Source organism: Fonsecaea erecta (genome assembly GCF_001651985.1).
Source record: "Fonsecaea erecta strain CBS 125763 chromosome Unknown Scaff6, whole genome shotgun sequence".
NCBI lineage: Eukaryota > Fungi > Ascomycota > Eurotiomycetes > Chaetothyriales > Herpotrichiellaceae > Fonsecaea > Fonsecaea erecta.
Genome location: NW_017387249.1, coordinates 1,397,470 through 1,421,482, shown reverse-complemented (window position 1 = coordinate 1,421,482; position 24,013 = coordinate 1,397,470). Strand labels below are relative to the sequence as shown.

The 24,013-nt window shown below is 53.9% G+C and overlaps 10 protein-coding genes across 10 annotated transcripts; 4 read left to right on the top strand and 6 right to left on the bottom strand.

Moving 5' to 3' along the window:
* Positions 1 to 157: 157 nt before the first annotated feature.
* On the bottom strand, positions 158 to 863 carry AYL99_07542 (60S ribosomal protein L18-A; the record flags this gene model as incomplete). The annotated part of the gene is made up of 3 exons (XM_018839051.1): positions 158 to 618; positions 695 to 799; positions 860 to 863. 3 exons carry the CDS (start codon positions 861 to 863, stop codon positions 158 to 160), a joined length of 570 nt encoding a protein of 189 aa, XP_018691819.1.
* Positions 864 to 1,629: 766 nt separating this feature from the next.
* AYL99_07541 (hypothetical protein) lies at positions 1,630 to 2,748 on the bottom strand (the record flags this gene model as incomplete). The annotated part of the gene is made up of 2 exons (XM_018839050.1): positions 1,630 to 2,604; positions 2,659 to 2,748. The coding sequence occupies 2 exons, from the start codon at positions 2,746 to 2,748 to the stop codon at positions 1,630 to 1,632; spliced, it is 1,065 nt and encodes a 354-aa protein (XP_018691818.1).
* An 890-nt stretch (positions 2,749 to 3,638) lies between these two features.
* AYL99_07540 (hypothetical protein) lies at positions 3,639 to 4,423 on the top strand (the record flags this gene model as incomplete). The annotated part of the gene is made up of 4 exons (XM_018839049.1): positions 3,639 to 3,778; positions 3,831 to 3,930; positions 4,006 to 4,315; positions 4,374 to 4,423. 4 exons carry the CDS (start codon positions 3,639 to 3,641, stop codon positions 4,421 to 4,423), a joined length of 600 nt encoding a protein of 199 aa, XP_018691817.1.
* Positions 4,424 to 5,580: 1,157 nt separating this feature from the next.
* Positions 5,581 to 7,294, bottom strand: AYL99_07539 (cystathionine beta-synthase; the record flags this gene model as incomplete). The annotated part of the gene is made up of 2 exons (XM_018839048.1): positions 5,581 to 6,958; positions 7,032 to 7,294. The coding sequence occupies 2 exons, from the start codon at positions 7,292 to 7,294 to the stop codon at positions 5,581 to 5,583; spliced, it is 1,641 nt and encodes a 546-aa protein (XP_018691816.1).
* A 485-nt stretch (positions 7,295 to 7,779) lies between these two features.
* On the top strand, positions 7,780 to 8,728 carry AYL99_07538 (hypothetical protein; the record flags this gene model as incomplete). The annotated part of the gene is made up of 2 exons (XM_018839047.1): positions 7,780 to 8,135; positions 8,194 to 8,728. 2 exons carry the CDS (start codon positions 7,780 to 7,782, stop codon positions 8,726 to 8,728), a joined length of 891 nt encoding a protein of 296 aa, XP_018691815.1.
* A 1,093-nt stretch (positions 8,729 to 9,821) lies between these two features.
* On the top strand, positions 9,822 to 11,474 carry AYL99_07537 (hypothetical protein; the record flags this gene model as incomplete). Its single annotated transcript, XM_018839046.1, has 4 exons — positions 9,822 to 10,029; positions 10,097 to 10,174; positions 10,282 to 10,707; positions 10,771 to 11,474. 4 exons carry the CDS (start codon positions 9,822 to 9,824, stop codon positions 11,472 to 11,474), a joined length of 1,416 nt encoding a protein of 471 aa, XP_018691814.1.
* A 372-nt stretch (positions 11,475 to 11,846) lies between these two features.
* Positions 11,847 to 13,514, bottom strand: AYL99_07536 (hypothetical protein; the record flags this gene model as incomplete). The annotated part of the gene is made up of 1 exon (XM_018839045.1): positions 11,847 to 13,514. The coding sequence occupies one exon, from the start codon at positions 13,512 to 13,514 to the stop codon at positions 11,847 to 11,849; it is 1,668 nt and encodes a 555-aa protein (XP_018691813.1).
* A 409-nt stretch (positions 13,515 to 13,923) lies between these two features.
* On the bottom strand, positions 13,924 to 14,718 carry AYL99_07535 (hypothetical protein; the record flags this gene model as incomplete). Its single annotated transcript, XM_018839044.1, has 3 exons — positions 13,924 to 14,355; positions 14,411 to 14,597; positions 14,651 to 14,718. The coding sequence occupies 3 exons, from the start codon at positions 14,716 to 14,718 to the stop codon at positions 13,924 to 13,926; spliced, it is 687 nt and encodes a 228-aa protein (XP_018691812.1).
* A 1,901-nt stretch (positions 14,719 to 16,619) lies between these two features.
* AYL99_07534 (hypothetical protein) lies at positions 16,620 to 18,793 on the top strand (the record flags this gene model as incomplete). The annotated part of the gene is made up of 6 exons (XM_018839043.1): positions 16,620 to 17,185; positions 17,245 to 17,388; positions 17,450 to 17,596; positions 17,651 to 17,850; positions 17,932 to 18,129; positions 18,255 to 18,793. The coding sequence occupies 6 exons, from the start codon at positions 16,620 to 16,622 to the stop codon at positions 18,791 to 18,793; spliced, it is 1,794 nt and encodes a 597-aa protein (XP_018691811.1).
* A 643-nt stretch (positions 18,794 to 19,436) lies between these two features.
* Positions 19,437 to 23,975, bottom strand: AYL99_07533 (hypothetical protein; the record flags this gene model as incomplete). Its single annotated transcript, XM_018839042.1, has 2 exons — positions 19,437 to 23,769; positions 23,830 to 23,975. 2 exons carry the CDS (start codon positions 23,973 to 23,975, stop codon positions 19,437 to 19,439), a joined length of 4,479 nt encoding a protein of 1,492 aa, XP_018691810.1.
* Between the last annotated feature and the right edge of the window lie 38 nt (positions 23,976 to 24,013).

Below are 24,013 nucleotides of genomic sequence, written 5' to 3'. Positions count from 1 at the left end.
CATCTGACCCCCTCGATCTGGTGCAATCGAGATATGGTGACATTCATTCCGTCTTTCACAACCCGCTGAAAACACCCGGAATTCCATTGAACCATCAACGACCACCATGACCATCACCACTACCACCAGTAGCAGAATGTCAACGTGCAGGCGACATCTACACCTTGAAACCCTTGGACCGTCTCCTGCCTCTGGCCTTCTCGAACTTCCGGCCCTTGCTCTCGACGTACGGCTTCTTGTGCTTGTGCGGGCCGAAGCCGAAATGCTTGACCGCCTCGCGGGCGTTCTTGGGACCCCGCAGGAGCACCACGTTGCTGCCGGTGGGGTGTCTCATGGCGAGCTGGTCGAGGGTCAGGCACTCACCGCCGGCCTTCTCGATGCGGGCGCGGGCAGTGGCGGTGAACCGCAGGGCGGCGATGTGGAGTTCGGGCACGGTGAGCAGGCGGTTGTCGTCGGTGACGGTGCCGATGACCGCGATGGTCTTGTCCTTGTACGCCTTTTGCGCCGTCTCGGTCGAGACCTTGCTGGCGATGCGGGAGATGGACATGGGCGGGCGATTGATGCGGGACATGAACAGGCGCTTGAGCACGACCTTGTTGAAGTTGGAATCGGTTCGGCCTGCGATGGGATGTGTCAATATTTCCCTCTCCGTTCATCCTCTTTCAGAAGCTCAGTGTCTTGGGGTAAAACATACGGGCAAGGAAGCGGTAGAGCTTCACCAAGAGCTTGAGGTAGACATTGTCGCTCTTGGGCGCCTTTCGGTGGCTCGCCTTGACGTGATGGCGATCGAGGTCGATACCTGGAAACAGCGTCAGTAAAACAATTCTCGCGAGAACCCGAACCTTGGACCTGCACGTACCCATGATCGCTGGCTGTGGTGGATGTTGTTGATTGACAAAGGGTCGGCGACGTCCTCAGAAGGTCAATCTGGAAATTTGGTCGACGTGAGAAACTAGCGGGTGCGAACGCTGTGCGGCGTGCCAAGATTTTCTGGAAGCTAAGCCATTTGCGGATTCAAAAATCTGGAAGTCACGTGGACTTCGAATGCCAATGCTAACAGCGTATGCCACCCATATGCCGAGTACCTCACGTGCTTACTGTACCTCTTACCTCTTCCCTTCCCTCCACTCTCAATCAACTAGACCTGCTTCTTCGAGGTAGCTGGCTTTGGCAAGCATCATCATGATGAAGGGGGCACCCGGGAAAGACAGTCTCGCAAATGAATTCTCCCAGACTACCAATACAAGGGCGACCAATTCAATGTTCAGTTTGATCTACTCTGGAAAATAATACTCTCAAGACTTCGAGTCCACCAAAGACTTCCGTGGTAAACTTGTGTGTCGATACTCCAGAAAGTGCCTCACTCCAGGTCTCTCTAATCCATTTTCCTCCGACCTTTGGACTCCATGAAATTTCGCCATGCCCCCATTTATGTGGAATGTACAGCGGCCCTTGCAAAAGCGGTGCAGCTCTTCTGTAAAGGGCAGAAATGCTTTGATCTCGATGTCCAGTGCTTCCCTCTACGCAGGCGGTGCCTTGGTCCTGGGCTTCGATTGGTTTCGAGACCTGTCGAGTGTCTTGGTGAATCGTGTGTCAAAAGCCGTATATCGCAGGCTGGCTTTGCTGATCTCAGATAGGGTCTCCATTCTCCTTTTCTGGGGCTAGACCAACCAAGAAATCCCTAGTAATCTCAAAGCTGAGCCAGCTGCTAGCCATGCTCGGGGCGACCTTGAGCAGATTAGGCATGATCCCCTTGTACAGTCCAAGAACGCCCTCCTGTGCGATAATGGTTCTAACGGCATCCCAGATCGATTTGTATTGGTACCCCATTCCGTTCATGGAGTTGATTTGAAAGCGCCGTCGGAGGACATCAAATGGATATGTGCAGGTCTGGGCGACCGCTCCCGAAATGGCACCGGCAGCAAGCTTTCGATACCAGACAGGATTCTTCTCACCCGGTTCCGTGAAGTATTGCCTGACTGATTCATAGACCATGAAGTTGAGGCCGACATAGGGTGCGACGCCAGCGACTGTGGGGATAATGCCCCGGTAAAGCCCCAGCACACCGCCCTCATTTTTGTACATCATAATCATAACCTGCCACATCCCTGGCAGCTTCCCTTCGTGTTTTCCAAGCGCGGCAAATGAAGCTGACTGGATGGACAAGCGCGTACGAACAATATCCAAAGGGTAGGTGAATGTGACAGAGGTGATGCCGGCAAGCCCACCGCAAATGAGTCGGCGAATGGGGTCAAGATCAGCACCAGGTGACGGTTCTGCGAAGCGTTTGTAGACGTTATAACTTCCGAATTGTACGGCTGAGTAGGGTATTATGCGTATGCAATTCGTGCCGTTCCCCCTCATGAAACCCCTCCAGCCCTCGTCAGTATACATCTTCTTGAGAGCTTTGACAATGGACATCTTGTATTCGTTGCGACCGGCGCTTTGTATCTGGTACAGAATCTTCAAGCGTTCGAGAGGAGAGACGACAGTGCGGGAGACGGCGCCTGCCACACCACCGGCGCAGAAAGCGGCTGTGAAGGGTGTTGAGAAAAACTCTCGCAAGGGGAGGAGGACATCGGACGCTGCCATGTCGGTCGGGTTCTATATGTGTTAGGACGTGGGGCCAGCCGATCTAATGGTTCAAAGGTCACTGACCTGCGGTATACTTGGTAGCTCTCGTAGGGAAGTCGAGCTCTCGCCTATGTTACCGTTGACAGTAGTAAGGTCCTTCTCTCCGAGACGCATGACTATGACGTGAGTTTTGCGAAGCTGATAGTGAAAACAGTGTCGACGGCGACGGTTGCAGGAGTGCAGGCGTCACAGCAAGTGGAATTCTGGTGTTGAAGGCGGCTGTGGCGTCCATGGAAAATTCTTCACGGGCTTCGATGTGTGGACGAGAACATTGTGCGTCTGTGAAGTGTCTTTTCCCCCCGAGCTTCAGACTAACGTCGTGTATAGAGATCAAGGCCGGTGCTTCAACACGAAGCAGACCCGTTGTATCATCCACCTGGGTTGATAGGGTCGAAGAACAGCGATATGCGGACGACGGATACGGGACAAGTCGGACAAGAGGATCGCGCGATTGAAAAGGGAAATTGATCGAGTGGAGGTGTCGAGGTGGGAGAGACTTGGTCGGCCAGGTGGATTCAAGAATGTCAAACGGTGAAATGAAGGAATAGAAGCAAGAAGTGTGTGTGGTAATAAAGCATGTGCCAGTTGACAGAGTGATAGAGTCGGTTTCTCCCCTGTACAGGTTCGCAGGCCAACGTGTGACCCCTTCCAAAGTGCCGTCTGAGCCTGACGGCCTCTGGGCCTCGTTCCGATGACTTAGCCGTGGCAGTGACTGGCTGGGCTGTGCCAAGCCCCATACTCTGTTTTCGGTTTAGCCCCGTTTCAGTCTAAAAATGAGGCAGAGGCTGTCAAACAACTTCCCGTCTTCCTTCCTCCAGTTCCATCCATTCAATCCTCCTCTGCCCTATCCATCATCTGTTGTATTCACTCTACCAACCAGAGATTGTATTAACAGTCATTTGGGACTAGAGTTCAGGCGCTTGGCGAAGGCTGCGAAACGACATCGACCACGACAGATCAGCTTGCCACCTGGCCCCTTTCACTTTGCCATTCCAGATTTGATCATGTCTCGATCTGGTACCACCCTCTATGTCACGGGTTTTGGTCATGGCACTCGTGCCCGTGACCTTGCCTATGAGTTTGAACACTATGGTCGTCTGGTCAGGTGTGACATTCCTGCTCCCAGAACTGCATCAAGCCGTCTGTAAGTCACGAAGATTATCTGCCACCGCCCACGAGATCTGACATCCGAGCAGCTTTGCCTTTGTCGAATACGAGAGCCGTCGCGATGCTGACGACGCCTATCATGAGATGCATAACAAGCGAATCGGTCGTGATGATGTCTTGAAGATCGAGGTACGGAAGGAAGAAAAACCTCGTTGAAGCTCTACACCTCACCGAAACATATTATCTGACCACCTGTTCTTCTAGTGGGCTCGTACCCCCCCATCTGCCACCTGGCGATATGAAGCCGGTCGTGGCCGTCGCGATCGAACTCCTCCTCGCCGTTCCGCTCGTTCTCCCTCCCCCCGACGCCGCGACTATTCCCCCCGCAAAGACGACCGCCGCCACCGTGACCGAGACCGGGAAAGAGACCGGGACCGAGATTACGACGACCGTCGCCGCTCTCGCAGCCCTGCAGATCGCGACCGTGATCGAGACCGAGACCGGGACATGAAAGATGACCGAGACCGCCGCGATGACGACCGCGATGGGGCTGCGAATGGCGATGACCGGAAAGGTATGATGGAGATCGACACCGACGCAGCCTGGGATTGAAATGCTGACACCCGCATCAGCTCTGGACTCCCCTCCCCCAGCTCATGATGAGCTCGATACCGCGGAATGAAAAGGCGGCGTGAGCCGCCATCCCCCACCTGGCACCGGATCCAGTGTGCTGTTACTGCGAACGAACAAGCGAGCTGCGATCTTGCGATTGGGCAAGACCACAAGGTGCTGAGTTTCCAAAGGGCAAGAATGTGCTAGGTTTTCCTCAGAATTTTTCGTCCTTGACATTGTTGCTATGATGATTCAATTGCAGAGCTTGCATGACCTGAGGGTCTCAGGCATAGCAGTGAGCGGTGGTAAAAATTGACTTGACATGGGATTAGATCGACTTCGAGCGAACGTTGCAGGTTCAATCCTGTACAGCAGCCAGCTTATCGGTCGTCAACCGTTATCTTCGGTAGCGTACGAAGTATTCGATCGGAGCGTCGATACGGACAATCGGACGATACCAATCTTGACAGCATGTACCGCCGTCCTCAATTTTTCATATTCCTATTCGAACGTTTCAGCAGCTCTAGTATCAGCCTCGTTCCCTTTCGTCCGCGACGATGCGCCGCATCCTCGGTCTCGCATTTCCTCGTCCCCGCCGCCGCCGTCGTAATCCCCCTTCCCGCAATCTCACCACCTCATATTCCCAGCGCAATTCCCACGTCCTATCCTGCCGCCTCACACGCACGATCCATGACCTACGAGCTCGTTATCCGGCGGCCAGCACTATAACGCCATCGGCACAATCCGCGTTCGTTCCCTCCACGCGCGCTATGCTTGACTTGTCCTAAGTTACGATATCGTGGTTCCTCTCCGTCTCCCCCACTCACAATGCGACACTCTACCCATTTTCCTATTATGTTTTCTCTCGATGGTGGGCTCGTCCCTGTCCTGATGATGCTCTTGATCTTGATCAATGTAGCAGGCGCTGCCCTCCAGTTGGGAAGGTAAGTCTTGTAATACTGTCATTGGCAACCTGTCCTCGCGGACGCAGATATATTCATCGAATACATGAACTCCCAATCGCATCTGATTTTTACAGAGTTGCTCTGTTACTTCCCCTCCTGTAATTGCAAATCCCTCGCTATCGCCCACGGGCTTCTGGTGGTGAATATTCCTGACATTGCACTCTTCGCCATACGATCCATCGTGACCTTCTTGGCTCCATAATGCTGTTGAATTCTGATCCAAATGTTCCTGGTCAAACATGGTCTCTATTACCCTCGAGAACTACGGCTTGTGCTCGCTCAACATCCAAGTCAGCAGATCTACTTTGGTCACCACTGCTACTGGCTTTAGAGAGCCGCCCTTGTTGCTTGGTTCGCGTTCTGTGACGATAGCCGCACTCTGCCACTGGAAGAACCTGTTCAATGCACTTAGAGGGGTGTCCATGGTGATCTCCACAAAATGCCTTCTTGTGCCCTTGCTCTTGGTCTTCGCGCCCATGTCGCTTGGGGACTTCTGCGGCTCCGAGTCCTCGTCCGCGGACGTGGTCATCAACTCAGAGAAGTCCGTGTGGTCGACGGTGACTTCGCTGATCTTGGAGAAGTCGAACATGACGTCGCTCACGGGGCTTTGGCCTGTGGCGCGCCCGTGGCTTATCCGTGACAACAGATTGCCCAGGGTGACGAGGCCGACTAATCTCTTGGAGCCCTTTGGCGCGAGGACGGGGAGTTGGTCGAAGCCCTTTTCGCGCATTACTTCGATGGCACTGGAGCAGGGACTGTCCGACGTGACTGTCTGGACGGGTTTGAGGCGCAGATGACGTACACGAGCGCCTTGGAACGTGTCGTCTTGCTTTATGCTCTGGGTTCTCGAGAGTTGCGGTGAGGAGGGTTCAGGCGGAGGGGTGGGAGGAAGAAGGTTGTTGGCGGCGAGCCAGTCGTCGTCGACGAATTTGCTCAGATACGAGCGGATGCTGTCCGGGAGGATTGCCACGATCACATCGTCTTTCCCGAGTTTGAGGTCTCTTGCGGCGGCGACCGTCGCCGCGATAGCAGACCCGGAACTTCCTCCGACTAACAGCCCTTCTTCAGCGATGAGGCGACGGGCGTAATGGAAAGAGTCCCGGTCGTCCGTCTTGTACCACTTGTCCACGACCTTCTGGTCAAGTACGTCCGGTATGAAGTCATAGCCAATCCCCTCAACTTTGTAGGGTTGGTTCGCGAATTCGTCGTTGAGGGTCGAAGGGAGAGCGAGGATTGAGCCCTGAGGATCTGCAGCGACAATCTTTATTGATTTATTGTGTTTATGTAGACCACGAGCGAGGCCTGTAATTGTGCCACCTGTGCCGGCGCCGGCGACGATACACGTTATAGTGCCGTTTGTCTGCTGCCATATCTCTTCCGCAGTTCCCAATTCATGGGCAAGGGGATTGTCCGGGTTCCCATACTGGTCCAATATATGGGCATTAGGCAGCTCTTTCTCCAGGCGTCTAGCAACTCCGATGTGTGATTCGGGGCTGTCGAAAGCGGCTTGTGTGGGCGTGCGGATGATGGTTGCGTTGAGAGCTTTGAGAACAGCGACTTTCTCTGCAGACATCTTTTCAGGGAGGGTGATGATGGTCTTGTAGCCCTTGAGCGCGGCGACGAGTGCCAATCCGATGCCACTAGAACCAGAGGTTTTGTATATCAGCCGCAAGCCATTCTCCTGGTTGGCTCCCGCTAATTGCTCTTACTTACGTATTGCCACTGGTAGGCTCGATCAGCGTGTCGCCCGGTTTTATTCTTCCCGACTTCTCAGCTTCTTCGATCATACGCAGGGCTATCCTGTCTTTGACACTCCCTCCAGCATTGAAGAACTCGCATTTGGCATATACGGTGGCTTCGATGCCGAGAGACTGCGGAATCTTGTTCAGACGGACGAGGGGTGTCTGCCCGATGAGTTCGAGTGAGGACTGGTGTGTGCCATGGGCATGTAGCCGCTTGCCTTCTGCGGAGGCCATGGTTGTGAGGTGGGTGAGATGACTGAAGATTGAAAGAAGCCGCGCTGTTCAGCGCAGGGACATGGATAGAAAGTGTGGTGAACTTTTCATAGAAATGAGGTGATGTATCGCCGGGTGCGGGAGCCAAGCCGACGGTAACCGCTGCGGGGTGAATTTTCAGGATCAAATCCTCCACATACAATGGCAACAAACACACGGCAAAGTCTCCCATCATCTACACCAAACTGTAGCTTTCAGAGGTATTCAAGCACGTCTTTCGCCGGATTGGATTAGTCAAGGCTACAAGACACTGTCTTGAAGCCTTTGAATCTTGGAGATTGAGCTGCGCATTGAGCTTCAGGCGGACGCCTTGCTCGTGTATGAGGAGGCCGGGTTGAGAGACTCTCCCTACCTGGCCTTCAGCTCCATAAGTACCTACAGAAGAGAAGTATCTCCACAGTCTGAGCTTGCTTATCGATAGTCTTCATCATCGAGCGGTTCAAACCATGGCACCCCCTTGCTTCACCAAGGTCTACCGCAAGAGCACGTACCCAGCAATTGATCCCTCAAGGCCTGAGTTATCGGCAAAGGACAAGACTGTGGTAGTGACGGGGGCAGGCGAAGGGAGCATTGGCGCTGCTGTGGCCTTAGCATTTGCAAAAGCAGGCGCCCGGAAAATCGCGTTGATCGGCAGAACAGAGGAGTCGCTTCAGAAGACCAAGACAGCAATTGATCAATTATTCCCAGACGCCACGGCCGTGGTCTACATTGCAGATGTCTCTAGAACGGAGAGCGTGGGCATAGCTGCACATCACATCCGAGCGGAATTAGGGGCCTGGGATGTCTTTGCAAATTGTGCAGGGTACATTCGCATGTCCACAATCGCTTTCGCATGGACATTAGCTGACATTGCCCATTAGGTACTTCCCAGACTTGACCACAATCACGGGGGCAGATGAAGATGACTGGTGGAAAGCATTCGAGATCAATGTGAAGTCCTCAGCTCATTTTGCAAAGCACTTTCTGCCCAAGTGCCGTCCGAATGCGACGTACATCAGCACCAATGCTGCGGCTTGTCACTTGGGGGCTACACGGCTTCCCAAAAGCTCGTCGTACGTTGCCTCGAAGTTAGCTTTGGCCAAGCTTGACGAGTATGTGGCGGAGGAGAATCCAAGACTCCGGGTATTTACAGTCCATCCCGGCGTGGTTTCTACCAAGATGAGTGAAAAAGCCTTCGGAAACCTTGATCACTCTCCGGCTGGTGATTTTTTCGACGCACCAGAACTCCCAGCGAATTTTATGGTCTGGCTCGCAAGTTCGGAAGCCGATTTCCTCAAGTCGGGAAGATTTCTGTGGGCTAATTGGGACGTCGAGGAGTTGATCGCCCGCAAAGCAGAGATTGAAGCGGACCAAGCGCTATTCAGGATCACCATTGGAGGGTGGCCGTTTCAGTAAAGATCCGTGCATAGCCATTGACAAAGGACGAATGGAGTTGCTCACGAGAACTGAAAGGCCTTGTCGACATAGTGCCCACCCTGCTTCCGAGTCTGAGGGTTTGCTCAACACATGTCTACCGTCTACACGGAGAGTGGGCACCTTGCTTCTGGATACAATACCCGAAGCACACTCGTGCGTCTGTATGGTTATATATATATGGAAAAATATCTGCTTGGGACTTTTGGGGGTCGTATAACCTTGGGCCAAGAGACCGGCGAAGCAACCTCCTCGGCTTGGTGGGAGATAGATGTTCCCAACATCAGGTAGAAATCCCTGGAAAATTGAGGCTCTTCAACAGCTAAGCGGCAGGGCCTTCAGGCTAGTGAGCCACATCTCTGGCGCTATCAAGTCAGGCGTTGTTTCGAGCTCAACCTCCTCAACCTTAGGCCCTCGGCTGTTTATCTGTCGTTCTGCACTTCGCACCTCTTCGGACACGGGATCTGGGGGCTGAGACAACTGCTTGTTGGCAATGGCTTCTGGCCGCTCGCTTAGCGAGGAATGAGTCTGGCCCCATTTTCACACCAGATGATTCGACGCACACACGGAGGGCGTGGCATGGCGTCTTGTTTTCTCTTGCATGTCTTCGTGTTTGTCCAGCCCTACCACTCCCAGCGACATCCATGCTAGGGCTTTTGTCTGGGCCTCAGTTAGCCAACCACTTCATGAAGGATAGTCACGGGTCACTGTGCCGCAGGCAATTCTAGGCTGCTCCGGCTCTCAGGGCTGAACGACACTTCAACCAACCGGTGAAAGTCGAACTGGCAATACGAGATTGGTCTGTGGCTGTGGCTTTTAGATGAATGGGGATCCTCCAAGATAAGTCTTGATGATGTGGTCGCAGCCGCATTGCCGTGTGGACTGCATTCATCAATACGAGGCTCTGGGTTCTCTTGCCTGCTGCCAGCTCCCACGGTCCTGAACTAGAGGGGAAACCCTTGGTCCGTGGTCTTGCTTGTAAGTGTCGGTGACTTCTTGTGCCACTGTCTGTACTGCTCAACTCCTACCACACACTTCGCTCAGGTTTTTCTCCCTTACAACCCATTTCACAAGGATGAGGCTCTCATTCCTCGCCTTCTCGGCTCTGCTGTCGGTGATTGTCGCTCAGGATACCACCACCACTGTTGCAGGCCTTACCAGTGCTGAAGGAACCTCTCCCACCAGCACAAGTACACAACCCATCACGGTAACGGTGGCCGTCGGAAATGGAGGGAATACCTTTGTCCCAGATGTGGTTCAGGTTTCGCCTGGAAACTATGTTGGTATGTCCTGTGTCCTCGAACAAGGCGATTCCACTGTATGTTCGTGGTCGCTAACGCTAGCGTTCAGAATTCGACTTTTATCCCTTGAATCACTCGGTCATCCGGGCGGCATACATGTACCCGTGTGTGCCTTATGAGTTGACGGGTAAGGGATATGGAATCGACGTCGTCTGATCGATGCTGTTGTTCTTTGCCTCGATGCACCTATCCCTTGGGTCAAACCGTGGGCTAACTATCGACTCACCCACAAAGGTCCGGATAGAGTTGGATTCTTCTCTGGCTTTTACCCTGTCGACGCCATCCTCGGCGACCCGCCCAAGTGGACTCTTTTGATCAACGACACCGATCCCGTCTTCTACTATTGCGGTGCCCCAGGCTCATGTATCGGCTACCAGATGGTCGGGGTCATCAACCCCAATGCCAGCCAATCTCTACAAGTTCAGAAACAATATGCCGCAAACTCCTCCTTTATGCTGGAGCCCGGTGAGAGTTGGCCCGCCGAGGAAGATCCTTTCGCGACCACTTCTACGTCGACATCCACGGCGACTGCGACGTACACCACGACATTCACTACGTCGACTGTGTCTCCGACGCCGACATCTGCTACCCCGACCGCGGTCGCGAGCGAATCCGGCCACTCAACGCTATCGACGGGGGCCATTGCAGGAATTGCTATAGGTAAGTCTGTCGATCCCAGCCTCTGACAACCTGCGAGACTGCTCGTGCTAAGCCTGATATCAGGAGGAGCAGCAGTCGTCATCGCAGCCGCGGTCTTGTTATTCTTCTGCGGTCGCCGGTCTAGACCCAAAGACGGCGGCGACCCACCGGCCGCGTCGACTCCTGCGATGGGCCCGATCGCCAGTCCGCCGGCGTACATTCCCCCTAACAGCTACGGCTACATGTCACCCACACAGAAACACATGTCGGTGACCTCGATGCCCACGACCGACGCCTTCGGCAACGCCGTTCCGAGCGGCGGCATGCTCCCTTATCCGCAAGCCTTCCCGCAAGGAGGCTATCCCGTGCACCAGCAGATGCCGCCGCCCCAGAACCTGATGGGGAACCCGGGCCAGCCGCAATCGCTGCACCCTCCGCAATGGCCGCCCTCCCCCTCCAACGACATTTTCGGCGCCGCCTCTCCAGCCGCGCCCGTACCGGGCTTATACCAGGTGCACGACGCCCAACACCACCAAGCACCACTGGCGGGCAGCGCCATCGCCACAGAGACCGCGTCCATGCGAGCAAGCAGTCCGAACTCCATCGCCGGTGGAGGGGGAGGAGGAGGAGGCATTGAAGCGTTCCTTCAGCGCCAGTCACGCATGAGTCCTCCGCCAGAGAACGAGGTGCAGCAGCAGCAGCAGCAGGCCGCTCCCCTTCCTCCTCCGATTTTGACGTCCGGTCCATATGAAATGTCCGCGACCGGGACCATGCACCGGTTTTCCTAGACCGGAAAAGAAGTAAGAAGACTGTGCCTGTGATCTAGCTATTCAGCTCCAACGAGCTGTCATCGCCATACCTATGTAACCCCGTCGTCTCCCATCATGAGTCTGTGGCCCCTTTAGTGGAGAACAGACAGGAAATAGTGAGAGCAAATTATCTTTGCGTCCCGTCAGGTGTTCCTGTTTGTTGAAGAGATTAATTTTGCATGGCTGGATTGATGGTCATGAGTCTGAACTGGGAGCCCCTTTCCCTGGCGGGGTGGGAGGCCTCTATCGTCGATCACTCTATGTCTCTAGATACCTCCATATTGCGGATCGGCATTCCAGGCATGTCTATCTCTATATAATTTCTCGTTTACCCTCGGTCTATGTATTCTCTCATCGCTTCCGCAAGTAATCGCCGCCCTTCAAAGCGCTCAGGACCCCGTAGACTCCGGCGATGGGCCAAATTCTCCACACGCCCTTTTCCACCGGCATGCGGGCGTCGCGCAACACCCGCCCCTCGCCGTCAACCTCGAACAAGTCCTTTGTCCGGACCTTGTCGTACACGCTCGGGATGTATCCCTCGGCGTGGTATTTCTTCCTCAGGGCGTCGTACCACCTCTTGTCGTAGATGGACCAGAATTCGTCGGCGGTGTAGAACGTCTGCGCGTACAGCCACTTCATCCCGCCTAGGGACTTGAGCTTGGCCTCGATCAGCCGGTTGATCGTGACGTGAAGGGTGTTGGACGGTGTTTCTCCCCAGACGCCGATGTTCAGCAGCGTGTTGTCGAAATCGTCATCATCGCCCTCGATGTTCCTCTGATTCGCGTCTGGGGTTGTTGTTGTTGTTGAGGTCGAGCTTGGATCGAAGTCCACCGCCGATGAAGGCTGGTTGCGGAGGTGGGGATTCATGCTCACGCTTGCCCCATGCTTTAAGGGACACAGCCAGCGCGGATATATGTGCGGCAATTCCCGGTCCAACCAGTGGGAGAATTCCGGAATGTTTTTGTTCGGGAGGGCCATGTCTTGGATGATGAAGCGCTGGTATAGACCCGAGCGGTGTAGCGCGTGGTACATGATGCGTGTGTGCATGAAGTAGTCTGCCAACCAGCGGACGGTACGTGTGAAGGGGACGTAGAAGTACGTGTATGCAAAGCGACCGGTCCAGAAGGCGCCACGGTCGTAGCGGAAGAGGTAGTCCGTCAAGGGGACGAGGTCGCGTGGAGTAGACGGTGAGCATGGAGATGGAGACATAGAGCTGGTGTTTTCGGTGCTATTCATTCTTTCTTCGGCGTGGAGATAAAACCACGGGTCCCAGGGCTTGGTGAATGTGAGAACTGGCAAGTCCTTGTTCTTCTCGCTTCGTTCAGCCAGTCGGCCCGCCATGATCACGCCCTTCTCAGGGGCGAACATGATCCCGTCGAGGAAATCCGCGTCCCCCTGCTTTGTTACCTGCCTGATCACTTCTTCTGCGTGTTCAATACCTCCGACCCGGATATACGACAATTCGACAAACCCTTTTGCCGGGATCAAACGCATCTCGAACAGGGTGATGATCCCCAGTGTGCCGAACGTTCCGGCCATGCCGTGGAACAAGTCTGCACGCTCCGTCTCTGAGGCCGTCACGACTTTGCCGTCAGCGAGAACCACCTCGAACCAGGTCACGCTCCTGTCAAAGAACCCGTACTTGAAGCTGCTACTCTCCCCTGCTGTGCCGGCAAAGCCACCTCCGACCGTGATGCCCGGGAACTCTGGCACGACAGGAGGTACCAAGCCGTACTGCAGGGTGGCGGCGACAAGACGATCCATGGGGACACTGGGTTCCACGAGACATGTACACTTCGACGGTGAGACCCGAATGACATGATCGAGCGTCGAGATGTCGACCGTGGCGTCCCGTGTGCGGTCGCTGAGGCGAGTCGAGTTGGTGTTGCCATGGAAGATACGAAAGGGGATTTGGCGGGCATGGAAGCTGGCGATCCTGTCGGATACCAGCGACACCGCCTCATTGTGCTGGCTGAGGAGTTGATCCGAGACACCTCCACGCTTCTGGCAGTCTCCCATGGCTGACAATCCCCTCAAAGGAAGTGGTTTATACCTCGAGCAGCCACTAGTGGTCTCCGTCCAGATCTTCAAACATAGTTCCCATCCGCGCACACTCTAAAGGCCGATCCGAGTGTGGATCACGGGCAGAGGCAGAGCTTTCAAAGACAAGTCAATGCCACTAAGACCCATGTGGAGAGGACTGAAAGGTTATATTAATACCGTAGACTGTGGTTATCGGATCAGACGGAGTTGCTCATTCTCAGGTTGTATATCCACTTGCACCCAGAGGCTGTATACTCTGCAGTATACGTTACTACGGAGGATCATTGAGTTTGGGACCCCACGTGACCCCCCCCCTGAGGCTGCGCTCACTCCCATATTGATCCTTCGATGGCCTTTTCCACTTGCCATAGACACGCACTCATGCTCAAAGCTTTGTTGGGGCATCCTTATAATCGACATCCCTGTGCGGCCAGTGTCCGCTATCCAGAGCAAACTGCACCAATGTGCCCTCACCGCCCCAATATTCTGTAGCGAACGCACGCATGACTTCCAGCCCATTGAGCAAGGCGCCGCTCGTCCAGAGCTTGCCGTCTCTGTGCCAACGCTTTTCGACCCAATTCGTTTCAGGATCGGCCGCTCGGAGATGCGGCAATATGAATCGAGGTGCCGCCACCGTCTTCTTCTTGAACAGCCCGGCCTCGAACGCCGCTTGCAACCCCGAGCAGATGGTGATGAACGCCGAGCAGTCCTCGTAGCTCTTGCGCACGAAGTCGAGCTCCGCCTTGTTCGGGGCATAGTTGTTCAGATGCGCTCCCATGAGGACGATGTCAAGGGGTGGACACGTCGAGAAGTCGTCCTGCACCACTGGTTAGGGGCCTGATCGGAAGGACGGAGAAAGCGGTCAGACTCACGGTCGGCTTAATCAAGAGGCCGCCGGTCAATTTGGCAATGTCGCCCGTCTCATTGACCCAGTGAAACTCAATATCGAGAGCCTGGGCTGCCATGCCTTTAGGGCCGAACTGCTCCACAGTCTGAACGAAGTGCTTTGACACCTCGTTCAACATGTCAATGGGAGCCACATCAAGGATCTCCGTCTCTCTGTTGCCTGGACTCAGTATATTTCTGGGAAGCTCTGGATGCAGATCACGTACGCGTTCATGAGGATCACTCCGGCGTGGATGGTGCGGTTGGGCTTGGACAGATCAAAAGGTGCCGCCATTTTGTTGGTTCCGAGACACTTCAAACTATGGTTGTTGCTGTCTTGCAAAATATCCCAATATCCAAGTCGGCATTACTCATTTTATAATGCAGTTGCAACAAGGCACCCTGCGTCCGAACCCCATGGCTGTCATGTAACTCAGGGAACGTTGGTTTGCAGCAAGATAACCCCCGCCACGGTCATCGGAGCATTCACTTCTGTACTGAGCATGTTTTCTTCAAGCCAATATCCTCTTTGGATGTTTGATGGATTCGCCGCCAGCCACCCAGAGCCTCCAGATTGGCTCTGCCTATTTTCGAAGACCTTCCCGACTCACCGAGCCTTGTGGAGGGATTATTCGAGGTCGTACACCGCCGGGCGCTACACCTGCGGAGCCTTGTTACATACCGAATGGGGAAAACAGGACCAAAGGAGCATGGCGTCGGAGGAATATTGACCCATGCTCCGCTCGTGCTTCGATCGAGGAGTCTGCGAAAGAGCAGTTAAGAACCCTCCCCTCATCCCTTGCTCGAAAACTCTCCTCATCCATGACATGATGAAGCAGAACCCGTTCGCAGCGTGCGCAGGGAGCAGAACTCGGCACCTGGCTTTCTCCAAAAGGCTCATCCTCGGTCCAACCGAGGATGAAAAAAGCTTCTGATCCGCGGCAACATTGACAAGAGAAATAGCTTGCTAAAGGGAATGAATTCCGTCCTCCGGACAAGCCTTGAAAGTCAGTCTTGACGGACACTGCGACTCTGCACATCGATTTGACAAAGTTCGTCTTCTCTTGGCCTCTAAATACTTTTCAACATCGGTACTCTACCTCGGCAACCTATCCCCTGATGAGCGCTATTTGCGAGCCACCCGGCATCGATGTCGACGGTACAAAGGAATGTATGTCCCCACGATGTTGGTCATGGCAAGAGATCGGCCACCCCTTTCAAATTGACCGCCAACAACTATACAATTCCCTACTGTCAAACGCCCTTCGCTCGTCAATATGCTCGCCGAACGTCAATGGGCAGAAATTGGATCGTTGCGGCTGAGACCTCGCTTCATCAATCGAAGCAACCAACATCAAAGAGAGTTAACCGAGGACTGAGCGCCTTCATCCCTGTCATACCTACAGAAAGGCGCCTTGTTACGAGTCCCTATTCTCAACGTGGCATGATCAACAGCCACTATCTACGGTCCCACGCCGTAAATGGTAGATGCTGGAGAGGGACGAAGTAGGAATTTGCGGGGGAAAGCAACTGGGGCGCCAGGCTAGTGAGGCTTGCGGGGCGAATGGACTCCCCGGGCTGGGGAACCAAGACCGCCACCCGCTTCGTACCCTTACTCTATTTCGTAAGTGATACGATATGTGCATGCTAGGTAGGTCCTACGCGCCTCAGCATGGGAGAGCTTGTTGGGCTTCGGACGTCGGCCAGCTTACGGTCGTCTACAAGAAGGTTAGTGTGGGCTAACTTGAGACACTATCCCGGCGCCTGCAGGATTGACGAGATCGATTCGCAAGTATTACTCAGGACTGCTGACTCGCTGGCAGGGGGCGTGGCCTTGAGAAATAGCGACCTACCAATTACAAGAAAGAGCTAATGTTTAGCACAGCACACATAATCGAAATCCCTCCAGATCAAAGCCGCCTCCCCCAGCATTCTAGGTAAATGGAGCCCCGTGTGTGCCAACCCCAGATTCCAGGCTTTGTTGACCCACCTCCTGACCGAGGTATCCGGTAGCTACCAAAGGGGTTTGAATGCAAGGCCTCGACCCAAGAAGCGGGGAGCCGTGGTATCTGAACAGCAGGGTATTTGATCCAGATGGTTCTTGCATGGTCGCCTGCCCTCTTCAGAGCATCTTCCGCTTCCTTCCCCTAAGAGCTCAGCCCCTGGAGTTTTCGAATTTGCATTGAGATAGCCAACATGAGCGTCGTACCACCAGAGAATACTGACAGGCTCGAGCACGAGAAGCAGCACGATGCTGAGCTCCGTCATGACAAAGAGATGCTGGAGCATCGAGAGCATGTTCACTCCGGAGATGAGAAACAACAGACCAAGGACGAGTTGACTGCCGCCAGCGGGTCTTCCTCCGAGCCCCCCAGCGAAACAGCACCGGAGTATCAAACCAAGACCGTATGGACGCTGAAGACATTCGTGGCCACCCTTGCTCTCAGCGGGCTCTACGTCGGCTCCCAGATTCCCCTTTACTTCGTCGGCGGTTCCCTTTCATTCATCGCAAAGGACATTGGTGGTTCCGAGGCATCCGCCTGGTTATCGGTGTCCTACGCACTTGCCCTTTCTGCGGTTGCTCCTTTCTGCGGCTATCTCCAGGATCTCCTGGGCCGCCGCCTCATCACCCTTGGTGGTGGTGTCTCACTGATGATGGGCTGTGTTATCCTCGGTACTGCCCACAAGTTTGGACAAGGGGTTGTCGGCATGAGTTTTGCTGGTGCTGGTGCGGCAATTGGCGAATTGACTGCTCTTGCTGGGTAAGGAGAGACACAAGAACCGTCAATTGAGCCGGGGGACTAACAAATGCTGTGTATAGGACCTCTGAGCTAGTACCCGTAAACAAACGAGGAATTTACCTTGCCCTCGTCACAGCCTTTGTGCTCCCGTTCACTCCATATCTGATGTACGCTCAGCTCCTGTCGACCTACCACACTTGGAGATGGGGCATGTGGATCTGCTTGTAAGTCTGCACGTACTTGTTCGGCGACGCCCAAACCCAGCCAGAACTGACAGGTACAAAGGATGTGGAACGGTCTCTGGTGGATTATCTTATTCGTGGTATACTTTCCAGAATCCCAGACGCGAGCCAAGGGCATGGCAGCCAAAGCCATTCTCAAGAGGATCGACTACGTTGGCGGAGTGCTGTCCATTATGGGCTTGACTCTTGTGTAAGCTTCCCTTTTATACTTTCCTATCACTCCATCTCTAACAGAAACACATAGGCTAGTCGCCCTACAAGCTGGAGGTTACTCTCACCCCTGGAAAAGCGCATTTGTTATTGCTCAATTGATCATCGGCGTGTTCCTGATCGCCGCCTTTGTGATTTGGGAATGGAAGATTTGCAAAGACCCTATGGTGCCTCACGAGATGTTTTCTGGACAAAGAATTGTTGGTATGGCGTATGGAATTGCCTTTATTGCAGGTAAGAAACCCTAAAGAACTCTCCTCGCCCTGGCTCAATTTCATGATAAATGGGTGCTGACACACTCGTTTTCTCCTTTAGGGATGAATTTCTACGCCATGCTTAATTTCTTCCCTCTGGTGTACAGCACAGTCTTTGACCCTGATCCGGTGCATGTCGGTCTGCGAGGCATTGCTCCCGGCCTGTCCACCACCTTCGGTGCGGTGATTGCAAATGCCGCGTTGTCCTGGTTCAAGGGACATAACCGAGAGATCCTCCTAGCCGGCTGTGTTATCATGAGTAAGTGTCCCTGACTCGTTCCATGTCGTGGCACCTCCCTTGTCCCTTACACACGACCCTCTTCCTCTCCCCTTCTTACACATGTCTGCGTGCGTCGTTACATCGACTAATCATTGTCTCTCCAGCGGCGTTTGGCGGCTCTATCGCGGCAATCACCCCGGACCGTGAGGGCCTCGCCATCGGTCTAGGAACTATCACCGGCTTCGGGGTCGGCTCTGTGCTGGTCCCGGCCGCCACCGTGGCCATCACAGTGACACCGGATACTTCGATCGCGACATGCGTCGCACTCTCGCTCACGATCCGCGCCGTCGGCGGCAGTATCGGCTACGCCATCTACTACAACATCTTCATCAACAAGCTCACGCCAAACCTCCCCAAGTACGTCGGGGAGTACGCCATCGCCGCAGGCCTCCCGCTCACCTCCGCCACGGAATTTGTTGAGACGTTCTTGACTGTGCCCGCCAACATCACCAGCGTCCCGGGCGTGAACGCGACCATCATCCAGGCTGGAACCATCGGGTCGCGTTGGGCGTATGCTGAGTCGCTGAAGTACGTGTGGCTGACCAGTATCTCGTTCGGTGGGTGCGCCATCATCGCGTGCCTGTTCATCGGCAACATCACGAAGTACATGACGAACCGAGTCGCCGCGAGGATCAGGGAATAGATGTGGCCCTTTGTCGTCTCGAAGCGCGCGAGGATGCGGATATCAGTGGGGAAGACTGGAACTATATCCATCGACCCATGCATGCACCTATTATGCATTCTCAGCGGCTTTCCTTTTGAGACCATGATCCCCGTCGACGATGGGAACAGGACGAGTCTTGGACTGGACTTGGACGAGCCTTCGACCTTGACCTTGATCTTGACCTAGATGCTTATGCTAGCCAAAATGAGACCGAGACCGGTATATACCTATATCTATATATCTCTATCTACATACAGCACACAAAATGTGGTCGATATAATACATATAATTACATATGTAATACGCCCGATCCACGCAACATGCGGTAATTATTTCCAGTGTCGCGGACCATTTTGTCCCGAATCGAGACGAGACGGCTTGATTCCTCGAGCGTGCAAATAGCCATCCATGTACTGTATGTCATGTATATTACATGCCTTGAGTATTCCAGCCGGAAACGCTGGCAGAACGAGCAGAAGGCACGGACGATAGGGGGGGCTTGCATCTAGAGTATGGGCTTTTTCCGTCCTTTATGTGTAGTATACAGCTCTATAAGTCTATCTCCAACAACTTTTTCTCCCGGCGGCAAGGAAGCAAGCAAGTAAACAAGATAGACAAAACATCATAACTCATCTCTGATCCGCTCGTCGCTTACGAGCTTCTGCTGGTCTTCGCCACCACCGGCTTCATCCAGATCCTCGGTGTCCATGACCGCCGAGTCCTGTTTCTCCTTTGCTGCCCGAATAACCTCGGCGATCTCCTCATCGTACAGGGTCCATTCAGGAACCTGCCTCCTCGCCCTGTCCAACTTGGGTTCCTTGGTGAGCGGGTTATTGCACAGATCAATCGTCTTGGCCTTGGCTAAGCTGGCGTCGTCGCACCATGTCTCACACCACAACCATTCCTGAGATAGGCTGTGGATGGGCAGGTTGTGTTGCATGTGATTCGGCAGATCCTGGTCCAGGTTTGAGAGACTGGCAGGATCCGCCGACAGCGCTTGGTACTGTTGCCTGAGACGATCACCTGCGGCGAGTTGCCGGAATCTCTTGAGGTCGACAACATAGAGAGCCGATATGTGGTAGGGTTTACCCCTGAGATATGTCTCCCAGTAGCCTTGTTTCCAAAACCGGAAGCCTTCCATTTCCGTGCGAGAGTCGCACATTGGGGTAAATCCGTAGGGCGCTCCTTTCAGGTCCACTTTGTTTAATTCCATCATGTCAGTGCGGACGATTTGGTCGGCATCCACGAAGATGACTTTGTCCAGATCCAGCGGAAAGAGCACGTCCAAAAACAAGATCTTGTATCCCCAGATTTCTCGCTGCTTCTCCTTCTGGCCTCGGAGCCAATGAGGCCATTTATACGTGACCATTTCGTAGTCGAAGCCGTAGTGTTTCGCAAGGACCGGCAGAGTGCTCTTAAAGGATGGTGACAGGAATTGCTCGATGAACCAGAACTTGACGCTATGTCTAGTGTGCTTCATGACGGATACCATCATGATATTCAGCATCCTCTCGTACAGGTGGCCCGACGCCACCGAGAAGATGTTGATGTCCGCGTTTGTCGAGGTTTTCTTGAACCCCAGCGAGGAAAGCGCCGAAGATGCGAAAGACGCTCCCTTGCTGAGGTAGTCCATAGCTCCCCCAAACGCGGAGGTCTCTAGAACATCTTCCTCTTCCATGCCGGGTTTTCGGGAAAGTCGAGGGAACAGAGTTAACCCTTGGAATGAAAGCAAAGCGACAGACGTGGTCTCATCGCCCGGTTGAGCCGAGTAACCATGTGGGCCAACACTGTCAATGTTGAAAATCTTTGAAGATCTTCCTGGCTTTAATGATATTTGCCAGTACCCAGGATTGGCTTTGAATTGGAAGTATCCCAAATTGGCCATAACGATGGTATCCGTAAAGTGCGGCTCATTCTCAGTCCCCAGCAACAATTGTACGCCACGAGGTGGTGGACCATTAGTCACGTCCCTTGCATGACCTTCGATGAGAATATGTTCAAGCTCATAGATAGCGTCAATATTCTCGCCCTCGGCCAAGTTGCTAAGCCTGATGTTGTCTAAATCGTGGATAGATTCTTTGGGAGCCACCAGCCATGACGGAGGTACAATCATTCCAAGGTTAAATAGTGTATCCTTGGGAATGCCGCTGAATGATGCTGTGGGAACCACTAGCGAACCCCGATCGTCAAAACTGGGCTCTGGGCTGATGACTTGTCGGAAAAAGCGTTTGACCGGCAGCTCAGTCAACCTGTCCTTCGGATTCAAGAAAATCTGCACGCTCACGCCACTAAGCTGTGACAGGCTCTTCAGAATCGGAACCCATTGCTGGACAAGCTCAGAGGCCGGGTCAATGGCAGCCACGATCTGAATGTTGACATCGTCGGAGTTCGATATATTGATGGATGTATGAGTGCCGTTCCAGATTTTGAATCGCTCCAGCCTGATCAAGGGCGCAGATTCCCTCAAACCCTCCGGCAGGTCAGACTTTAAAGATCGAGCAACGAGCGAGGTGATCTTTGCCAGGTCGAGAGCCCCAGCGAACCGGTCCTCCAGCGCAAGTCCAGTGATGGCCGTTGTAACCGGTGCTATCCTTTCTCTCCGTTCGAAGTCAAGCAAAGACTCGAAGTCGACAGAGGTGAAGCTCTGTTCGAGGGGTCCCAGGAGACGACCATTCAGCCATATGCCATTCTGGCCTTCTGAAAACGATAGCGCCCGGATCAAATCTGTCTGAGAATGCCAAAATTCAGCTGATGCATCTGTGTTTTCATCGCTCGAAGGATTCAGACCGCCGTTGAGCAGCTCCTCGAGCCGTCCGACAGCTAAGTCCTGTCCGTTCTCTTGCAAAAGGGCGTAAAGAGCGTGGGCAAAGGAGGAGGTCTGCGCCTCGGGGTTGGGATTGTGAATGATCAACAGCTCTATTTCAGGATTTCGCTGGTGGAATAGCAGTGCTTCCAGAAGCAAGGCCCGCCCGGCTTGGGATTCAAGGTCCACGACGATAAGAAGATGGGCGCGGTCGCTCAACAATGTCGCCTCTGTCCCGGGCAGCCGAGGAAGGCGAGCAAAATTATCAGCAAATTCGGTGGCTATTTGGCCGACGTCGACAATTTTGACGTCTTTGGGGTCATCAGGGAAGACCATCTCATTGCGCCGCTTGACAGCCTGGAAGAGGAAGAACTCGGGGATCCAAGAATCTTCCGCGATGGCCTCTTGAAACACTGCTTGCTGCACCAGCTGGAGATCTGAGTACAAACGCGCACTCAAAAGCTCAAACCAGTTGTCCGTCCTCCGTAAGACCACGCCGTTGACGAGGAAGGCGGGATCGGGTCCTTCTAGAGCTAAGCGGGCCAGATACTGATCCCGTGCCTGCAGTCGTAGATCCAGGCGTTCGTCCGTTAGAACATCTTGAAACGACAATGCCTCCTTTCCTTCTCTCCTGGCCCGACCCTTGATAGCAGTATTGAAACTTTTCTCTGGCCTCGGATCCAACTTTTTAGCGGATACAATGTCAGAAAAGAAATTCATCACAGCAGTCAGACCATAAGTGTCTGAAATATAATATGCCACTTTTGAATAAATGTTCGCTGTCTCCCCTTTCCCGATGGGGATCAGAGCAATTCTGATGGGAACTTGTCGCCGGACCAGACTCTGTAATGACGTGGCGGCCAGTTCAATGTCCTTGATGTTGCCCATATCTATGGGCACGATGAGGTTATGTATATCGCGAGATACTTGGGGAAGCTGCCCAGGATATGTCCTTTGGAACAAAGACCGCAGAGACGATGACCATCCAGCATAACGCTTATCTTGCTCCAGATCATTCAGCCACATCAAGATCCCCCCAGCTTCGGAATCGTCGCGCCAGTCAAACCGTTGAGGCGTTTCATTGGCCTGTGCTTCGGCGATTATTTCACTAGAGAGCAGGCTAATGGCTTCGGACGGTGTCAGCCCTAGGTTCTTGAGCTGGGCAATAATGCGCCTTTCTCTTCGCAAATGGTCGAGCAGGGAGTAGGCATTGATCTGACGGGGCTCGATCTGCACGCCGTTGATCCACAGGACATTGTATCCCGAGGGTAGAAACCGTTCTCGGTTTGCCCGATGTTCAAGGATGAAGTTTCTGCTGGCATTTGCCGCCGCGAGAAGGGACGAGTACCTGGGAAAATCGGACGTGACTTGCAGTAGGGTATCCAGAGGATTCGAGCTTGAGACGATGAAGCTGGCGGCATTGAGGCCCAAATTGGCAACTTCTGAAGTGGTCAGGGGCTTCAGGTCTGTGAGCTCATCTTCCTGGACATTCTCCAACGAGAGCTGCTCCGGCGTTGAGTCTCCCGACTTTTGGGCATCACGGTCGTCGATAACGATGTAGTCTGTGCGCTTCAAAACGAGCTCCACCCCATAGCCTGTGACATAAATCGGTCTGCGAGAGATCGACGCTGAAGGTCTGTAACGCACCCTGTACGTGGATCTCCCTTCCCGAGCAGTCTGGCTGACGACACTGTGAAACTGACCGAACAAAGGATGAGTGATGTCCGCATAGAGGATAGATGTCGGCCCATCAGCGGAGGCACCGAGGACCCGATCAAATGGGAGATCGTCCACCGTATCTGGAATGGAAATCGCCTGCTGAGCACGGTCCAAAGCAGGGGAGCAAAATTGCTGGCCATCCAAATAAACCCAGACGGGGCAGGCGGCGTCCTGCGCAGCCATCAGATGAGGTTGAACCGAAGTGGTGTAGTACTGGAAATGAGCCTCAACTCTGGGGGCCGCAGCATGCAGGGCGAGAGCGAATTTGAAGGACGAAAGGGACTCGGAAGTGGAAAGGTGTCCGTCATCTTGTAAGATATCGAGAAATCTATGATACAGCTCTTGTTCTGATTGCAAATCCGCAAAGACGCCCTCGGCGATGCGGTCGAGAAGAGGAAAGTAGGACGAGGAGTTCTCAAGTGCAGCCGTTTCTCTGGTCGAAGGTTAGTGCATGGTCGAAGCATCGATGAAGGGAGGGGTGGGCAGTGCGCACAGCAACTCAACCAGGTAAGGGCCGGCGGCGAACGAGGTCTGTAGAGCGACATTGACAGAAGGAGAGGCTCGTGCAGGGACAATCAACGAATCCCAAGACCAAAGAGGGAGCAGTAACCACGTCCAGGGTATCTTTGAAGTCCGCATTCTGACGAGGCTCTGTGGAAAGGAGTGTCATAGATGAG